The sequence below is a fragment of the Oryzias melastigma genome, linkage group LG1 (genome assembly GCF_002922805.2).
Source record: "Oryzias melastigma strain HK-1 linkage group LG1, ASM292280v2, whole genome shotgun sequence".
Taxonomy (NCBI): Eukaryota; Metazoa; Chordata; class Actinopteri; order Beloniformes; family Adrianichthyidae; genus Oryzias; species Oryzias melastigma.
This window is the reverse complement of record NC_050512.1, coordinates 29,466,347-29,474,647: the sequence shown is the minus strand read 5'-3', so window position 1 is coordinate 29,474,647 and position 8,301 is coordinate 29,466,347. Positions and strand designations below refer to the sequence as shown.

The following is an 8,301-nucleotide window of genomic DNA, read 5'->3' as shown; positions in this document are numbered from 1 at the left end:
AAATGTTAGTTTTGAAGGTTTTCTGATGATCGTTCTTCAGAGTACGGAGCTCCAGAGGAGAGCGAGCTGAAGAAGCCGCAGCCTTCCACTCTGAAAAACCAGCTGATCAGTAAGCCCCGCCTCTCTCCTACTCCCTCCTCTTTCATTGGAAGCACAGCCTCCTCTAAACTCTTCCTGTTGTCCTCGCCACCAGAGATCACATTTGTGTTTCCCAGCGATCCTGACCGGAAGCCGATAGAGAAGAAGCTTCCAGGTAGAACCGGAGACGTTCCGCTCGGCTTTGCAGAGAACTCTGAACTCAGCGGCTCGTTTTCTCCTCTGCAGCTTCTATGGATGTTCTGAAAGTGAAGGGGCTCCTATACCGAACGCTGAAGGTTCCTGCAGCTGACCTGCAGCTGTCCTACAAAACCCCCAAGGTAATCCGTGTTCACGTTTTGGTTTCCATCTGCAGCTCCAACCAACTCATGGAAACAGCTGGAAGTCCAGTTTGTATCTGATCCAACACGATTGAACAAAGAAACAGTCAGAAATGTAGTGTAAAGTCTTTTAAACATGAGAAAAATGCTACAAGAACACGTTAAAACAGGGTTTTCATCAAATCTGTGTCTCATGTTTGTCGCAGAAGCCTGAAGTGGAGTTTGAGATCAACAACGACCAGAAAACGCTGCAGTTTTTCTCTGTAGAGGATGGAGATCAGGTGCTGGTCCGCTGGTCCTGACAGAACCGGACTGGGATTCTGAGGAGTCAACGCCACGGCGTGCTCCTCTACACGGCTGACAGCTTCACGCCACTGACTCATCAAATCTGCATACAGCTCTGAATCTTTGGATTTCAGAGGAACAAAGAATGAAAATGTGACTTTAGAAACACGAGTTTGTCTTTTCTGCTGTTTTTCAAAGTTGAATCTGAATTTATAATATAAAAAAGAATAAAAATCTTTGAGTTCAATCCAAGCTGAAGAGTCAGTAAACTGTTTATGACGAAATATGAAATAAAAAGTGAACTTTGTTAAACAGCAGAAGATGATCACATGTAAATGAAAGTGCCTCATGGATTCATCATGTTCATGTGCTCAACATTTAACCTTTTTTTGTATTTATAAATAAAAAAATATTTCAAGAAAACCCAGGTTTCATTAAAAAAAAAATGCTAATATTAAACAGTCTTGAAAGTAAATAAATCAATTTTTGGTTAATTTTAACAAAAAAAAAATGATTAAATGGAGATGTTTCTTTAAAAAAAATAGATGAACCACTGTTGATGCTCCAGATCCATCAGATTCAAGGTTGCTGGAGCCTATCCCAGCTAGTGTTGGGTGTTTATGTTCTTTGATTTACTGTAACTTTTTAATTGTTACCGCGATGAACGTCATTCCAGTAGATTCTGAAGGAAAGAAGCGGCTCGTCGAGCCGCTTCTTTCCTTCAGAATCTACTGGAATGACGTTCATCATTATAACAATTAAAAAGTTAGAATATACTAAAGATTTTGTGTAAGTGCCATGATATAATGTCATGTTTTAGCAAACTTAAGATCATAAAAATGACTCGGCAGGAAACAGATCAGTTAAGAACATGTTTTTATTGAGTCTGAAAAAAAATACCTCTTCAATCACGACACTTAGCATTATGAATCTGAGCAGAAAACTCCTATTTCTCCTGAATTCACTCTAACACTGAAAAGAAAAAACAAAGAATTGCACACAGACTTTGAATCGTCTCGAAAAGCTTTTCATTCAATGAGTTCAAAAAAGAAAGAGGATCAGAGTTTCCCATTTTCAGAAGATTTACAAGCTTTTTTTCAGCAGCATTTCATCTGATTTATGTAAATCTTATAAAGAAAAATGAAAAATTTGGAAATAGGAAACAAAAAAGCTGATATTGTCACTGTTTTTAGACAAAATCCTCTATTTATTGCAAATAAAATAGAGTTATTGTATTTATACCAGCAGATTAATTTTTATATTGATTAATTAATAATAATTTTAAAATATTTTATTCAATTAGACACCTTTCTAGACCCTCAAGATCCCCTTACAACAGAATAGAATGAAAAAAATAATAAAAATCAACATTTATTTGAAGTCAGAGTGGGTCATTTCATTAAAAGTACACTTTTCTAAAGAGATGGGTCTGAGTTTTACCGTAAAGTAAGTTTTCTTTAATTGAAAAAGAATATTTGTCAAACTGTAAAACCTCAATTTGATCGATTTTTAATGAAAATATGAAATTTAGTTGTCAAACAAGCATAATAACACACACATTCACAATAATAATTTTCTTTTAAAGGTAAAAACACAGAATAATATATATAAAAAAACACTGCAAATGTCATCTCTAAATATAACTATTTACTTTTTTTTACATAAAAAGAGGAGTTTTAAAACAAGCAACAGTTTACTTTTTTAACTAAATCATTTCATTTTGGCACACATTTTTTTTTCTTTATAAAAAAAATTTCATAAAGTAAAGCAGGATTATATACTTTTTAATTTGGGTCATAAAATAATATTTGTATTTTAAAGATGGGTGTTAAATATAAAACCCCCAAAACAACAAATTTATGACTAAAACGAAATGTTGTGACTAAAACGATAAATAAATATCAGACGCAAGTTAGAGGAAATAAGTTTAGCCCTTTTAATGTTTTTATTGCACAATTTTGTATTAAAGTTTGAAAAACATACTGGATCAAAAAGACGGAAATATTTGATTTTTAACTGAAATGTTTCACAAAAATGTGCTTCTACGGCCACAAGGGGGCAGTGTTGCACCGCAGTAGGTAACATTTGAGATTGAATTGAAAATTCACTGCTAACAACACATCCAGCTGCTACAGAAAAAACAAAATCATTACAGTTTTAAAGCCTTTGGCAACATCAGGAGTAAGTCAGATGACTATTTTTTTCATTTTATAAAAGAAAAAAAAAGCAGAATTCATTTTTTTCATATTAAATTGCATAGAAAAGTAAAATGAGGTGTAGCTGGTTCTTCATCTAAAGCAGAAATGAATACATTTGGTATTTTTTTCCATGTTCACCTCCTAATAAAGATATTTTTCACTTAAACCTTTAAAAGAGGAGTCCCTGATGCAAAAAGAGGAATGAGGCACATTTGAATTCAGCTCTAACAGACAGGAGGAGGGTTTTCTCACTGGAACTTTTGACATCATAAATACTGACACCTGACGTTTGAACACTTTCCAAGGACTAAAAACTACAGTAAGCTCCTCAAAATCAGAGTTCTGTTCAAGTAAGAAAAGTATAAAACACACACAAAAAAACAACAGTTTGGTCTTCGTTCTTGCAGCTGCAGATTCATGGGAACGCCTCCACGCACCGGCTGCCGTGGACGTCGGGGCAGCGGCACCGGAACCCTCCGAGCCGCGGCAGACACAGGTGAGAGCAGCCGCCGTTGTTGGAGCAGTAGTTATAGACTGAACCGGGACATGAAGAAACAGAGAGAAGATCAAGGATCGAAAATAACCTTTAACACAGACTGAAGGACAGAAAACGCTCCACAAGGTTCATGTGTTTATTATGTCTGACTCGCAGACTGTAGAAAATATGGATTTGAGATAAAGCAGCAGCTGTGGCTCCACCTGGTTCCCCTGAAGACACATCTGCCTCGGTTATTTACTTCAGTCTGAGCCTGCAGTCGATTATGACACGCAGGGCTTCAACCACATTAATGCACAGATTGTGGATGAGACATGGGAACACATGTTGTTATGCAGATTGTGAGCCACCAGGGGACGGATGCTGAACTCTGTGGGAGTCCTGCGGTTCTGGCAGTGCACCCTGTCGGTGTTGGCGGCTGCAGAGTCCGGCCTTGTTCCTCCGCATCACACAGATGCTACATTGTTTTGGGACAGCAGACCGAGACAGTGCATTCCTGAGAAGATGATGGTTCTCTACATCCTTAACCCTTTAACACCGGTGACGCTTATGCACAAAATCTTTAACATTCTGTCACTTTTTAACACAATCAATGTAATTCCAGTAGATTCTGAAGGAGAAAAGCGGCGGTTTCCGTGGAGCTCTGGTACTAAAGTATTTTTCCGATCAGGTACTTAGTATTTACTGGATCACTTTAATTTAAATTCCCGCCTTTATTATTCCACAGTTCTGGACTGTAAGAACCAGATTTTTCTCGCATTTCCTTCTTTTGAGCTGAATTTCGCCACCGTCACAAACTCAAAAAGAAATCACCAAAATTTGAACGTATGTAGCACCCAGACCAAAAAATATGATGACATCACAGCCAGAGAAAACGTACACACACAAAAAAAAGAAGGGGGCCAAAATTGATTAATCAAAAAATAGATCAATTTAGCACATAAAGCTAAAATCCGCTAGCTTGATGCTAATGTTCAATGCAATTTCCTATAGGACGGCTAATGCTAACACTCAGTCGACCTAAACATACATTTCTGACTAAATGAACATCTTTATAAACTCACAGGTATGAATTTTCTAAACTCTTTTAAGGAAATATTTTTAAAGTAACTATTTGTGGTCTAAAACATAGTTTTTTTGTTCATACTTTCTTTTTCTGGAATAAGTTGTAATGCTTAAATGTGATCGCCACCTAGTGGCCAAACTGAAACGCCCTCCAGGAGAAGCAGAACAATGTTTACTATGTTAATGATCTGAACATTTTTGTCGTTTAGAGAATCCATGTAACACTGTAAGAAATTAACAATCTCATTATTACATTTTACAGTATGTGAACTGTATCAGATTCATATAGATATATTCAAAACATATAGTAGATTATTCATGTATTTCTAAAAAAAAATTGATAGAATCTAAAAAAAAAAAAAAAAAATCAGAATTGATTTGATTCAGGCTTTTGTGAATCGAATCATTTCTGGAAATTATAATCGATACTCAGCCCTAGTGGAGGATATCCAAAAGAATTCTGGATTATGGGATGGCCATTTTCACATTTTACCACAATAATCTAAAACACAACTTCTGCTGGAGCGATTCCAAAATTTCAAGTCTTCAACCACAACCAAAGTCTCATTGACCTTTGACCTTGACAGGAGGCCGCCATCTTGAATTTTTTTTTAAAAAGTCACCTTTAGCGCCAACTTAGGAATTTTGATCTATCGCCTCCTAACTTTTTAAAGTTTATAGATTTTGAACGGTGTTAGCGTGGCGAGCTAGCAACAGTGGCGTATTTCCATGTTGCTTGCACATCGTTTTACTGGAAATGTAGAGAAAATTTAATACAGGAGTCCATGGGTGAAGCTGAATGGAACAAAGAACGTATGATATGAAAAAATACTAGAAATTCAGGGGTGGTTAACAAAAATCTACTGTTGCCAAGGAAAACCAAAAATTTGACGTTAGCCGATTAATTTAAAATTAGCTAAGATTTGTTTGTCATCCCCGGGTGACCAAAAAATAAAATGGTTGCTAAGGAGAAAAACCAATAAAAAACACTGCAGTGTGACAAAAGTGTTCTTTTTTAATTGCATTTGTCATTTGCAGCTCTGATCGTAGCGGCAGGAGCAGCTGCTGCACTGCACCAGAGTTCACTTTCAAGTGAATTCTCACTTCAAACAGAACAGAGTCCCGAATAGCTTTGTTTTTGCGACACAGAGCAGTTAATTGTGGGAAACAGAGTGTGGTGTGGACCAAACATCTTAGTGTGAAAGCTGACAGTCTTACTCTGTGAACACTGCGTTGGAGTGGTGGTGATGCCATACAGCCGGGAGCGTTTCTGTGGTAGAAACTCCTCCGTCTCCGCCTGTGTGTGGCGGTCCACGGCCACCACGGCCTCCCTGAGAACAACCAGCACTTTAAGTTGCAGGAAACGTAAAGGAAACTTAAACTTGAAATGCAGGAAAAATAAAAAACAACTCCGAGAGTGTTAGTGTGTTACCTCTTCCAGTCTGTGTAGTAGAGATTCTTTCCAAATGACACCAAAGCGAAAGGATACTGGATCCCTTCGACTATGTGCCTCCTGAGCCGGCGGTGCAGATCCATGCACTCCACCCTCTGGGTTCCTGCAGACCAACACGGATCGGTCATTTGGTGAAATGACATCTCTGAAACCTTTCCACCAGTGGTTCCTGACCGGCATCCGCCCAGCAGAGCTGCTGGTTGTCCGCGTCCAGCGTCAGGCCGTTGGGGAGCCCGAGGTCTTCCTTAACGAGGACGCTGCGCTCGGTCCCGTCCATTTGGGACATCTCGATTTTGGGTCCATCTCTGTCCCAGTCTGCCCAGTAGATCCGCCTGAGACCAACAGGACCAAACAAAGTCAGATATTTTTGTCTTAGATCTGTTTTGAGTTATATAGAAATGGAGTTGGTTCATTTCAAACAATCAAATAAATAAATAAATAATGCAACAAAATTCTGATTAGCAAACTTACTAAGGAACTGAATGTAAAATAAAAGAAATGAAAAAGTAAAAGAGGAAAAATAAATAGGAGCACCTAAATAATCTGCTCTGTCTTTAAAAACTTGTCACATATCAACGTCCAATCTTATTTTGAAAAATTAGAAAAAAGAAAGTGACTTAATAAAAATTGCACTATAACATTTCTCATACAAAAAAAGATATTAACCTGCCTATTGTTTGCTATTTTTGTTCCTTTGGCCGACGTTCTGTCATTGAGACTTTTTTGTGGCATCTATTATCTATCCCTCAAAGGTTAATACCAGGATTTTCTTAAGCCTTTCAGAGTAAAATATATACATATATAAGATCATATTTTACCTTTGGAACACTAAACAAATTATGTGTGAAGTATCTACAGTTAAACAAAAGCAGAAATTACATTTTATAGAAAGATTTAAATAGGATTACATTTTTTATGTTAAGTTCTGTCCCTTGGATCTCTCAGTGATGTTCAAATTAATGTGTATGTATCTAAATATGTGAAAACAGACTTTTATAGGGTGTCCTAGTACAACCACATACACATGTAAATGATGCTATTATTGCTTAATCATAAATAGACATATTTACACTAATGAATTATAAATCATCAGCTCATGTTCTTAAACCAACAAAACTTAAGTTATAAGAATAATAAAACTACATTAAGCATTATTTAGTTAGAATCTCTAATTCTTTTCATTTATTATTACTTTGAAATGATCCTTTTTCTGTCTCTCCTTCAGTTCAGCCGTCAGTCTCAGTTTAAGAGCAGTTCTTCTGTATTTGTCTGTTTCTTATTTATGTTTTGTGATATGTTTGTGATATATTATTGTACTTTACTTTTAGTCATTTTTCTGTGCTCCCAAAGCCTAAGTTTTCCTAAAATCCAGTTTTCTTTCCACCTGTTTTATCCTTCATGTGAGATTCTTCTTCTGAATTCAGTCACATCTGGTTTTGATTGACACATTTCCTCCAGCTATGAGGCTGTTTACCGCTCTACATCGCTGGATTCTATGAATAATAAAACCAAACATGAAACGCGCCACACATGACTCCATAAAGAAACCACATCTTTACGTTCTCATAACGCACCACCAAGAGAGCATGTGGTTTTTGTGAGAACATGTTTCTGCTGAGCACACAAAACCTCAGATGGAGAAGTCCCCCCCGACACTCACCCGTACGCCGGGTTGGTGACGATGGGTCGAGGATTGACCAGGTCTGTGTCAAACAGGACCAGGCGCTGGCTGCCGTCCAGCTGTGAGACCTCTATGGTGTCCCGCATGGAATCGGTCCAGAAGAGAAGACGGGCCACGTGGTCCACGGCGATGCCCTCAGGACTCTGAAGGTCTGGGGAGGAAACGGCATCAAACGGAGGTCCAGACGTCGGAATCGTTAAGAAAGAGGGCGTGGCAAGTTGAGAGTGTAAAGGTCATTCCAAGTCTTGATTCTGACAGCAGCTGAGCTTCATTTGACTAAGACACTGTGCTGATGTGATTTGTGATAATAAATTTGTCTAAAGGAAAAACCGACAATTTTGACAAAACTCTTACCGTCAAAAAAAGAAGACGCCAACGTCTCCTTTGATAGCTAATGATGAGCGCTAGTACTGTGACAGAAATTTGGATGTATCTGCAGTAAATCAAAGTATTGATCACATCCCTGTTTTTGAATGACTTATTGTGTGAGTTGGTTTGAGTTTATTTGCATAATTAGGATTTAATGGTAATTGTAAAATTGTGTTTTTTTAACATTTCTAGAATTTCGATCCAGTTTTTTGCATATGTGCAATAGAAACACAGCTACTGGAAGCTCTTGAGATGGACGTTGGTTGTGATCACACGTTTCCTTGTTAGTTTTACGTTTTTTAAAGAAGGTAGTGCTCATCATCCAACCAACACTTACA

The 8,301-nt window shown here is 37.5% G+C and overlaps 2 protein-coding genes across 4 annotated transcripts in view; one reads left to right on the top strand and one right to left on the bottom strand.

Annotated features, from left to right (window-relative positions):
* The window catches only part of tbce (tubulin folding cofactor E), an 8,207-nt gene extending 7,083 nt beyond the window's left edge, over positions 1–1,124 (top strand). The window contains exons 13-16 of one of the 3 annotated variants that reach the window (XM_024289847.2): positions 41–109; positions 194–253; positions 325–416; positions 623–1,124. In XM_024289847.2, the coding sequence (XP_024145615.1) occupies positions 41–109; positions 194–253; positions 325–416; positions 623–718 (317 nt within the window). In that variant the 3' untranslated portion in view covers positions 719–1,124. Of the gene's footprint in view, positions 1–9; positions 110–193; positions 254–324; positions 417–622 lie in introns of those variants that run through there. The other 2 variants (XR_002921107.2, XR_002921108.2) reach the window with 2 other exon arrangements.
* Positions 1,125–2,613: 1,489 nt separating this feature from the next.
* The window catches only part of LOC112157133 (nidogen-1), a gene marked incomplete in the record, with an annotated part of 41,953 nt that continues 36,265 nt past the window's right edge, over positions 2,614–8,301 (bottom strand). Inside the window, 5 exon segments of the mRNA XM_024289704.2 lie at positions 2,614–3,433; positions 5,679–5,791; positions 5,893–6,016; positions 6,088–6,245; positions 7,574–7,745. Of these exon segments, the coding sequence (XP_024145472.1) occupies positions 3,315–3,433; positions 5,679–5,791; positions 5,893–6,016; positions 6,088–6,245; positions 7,574–7,745 (686 nt within the window).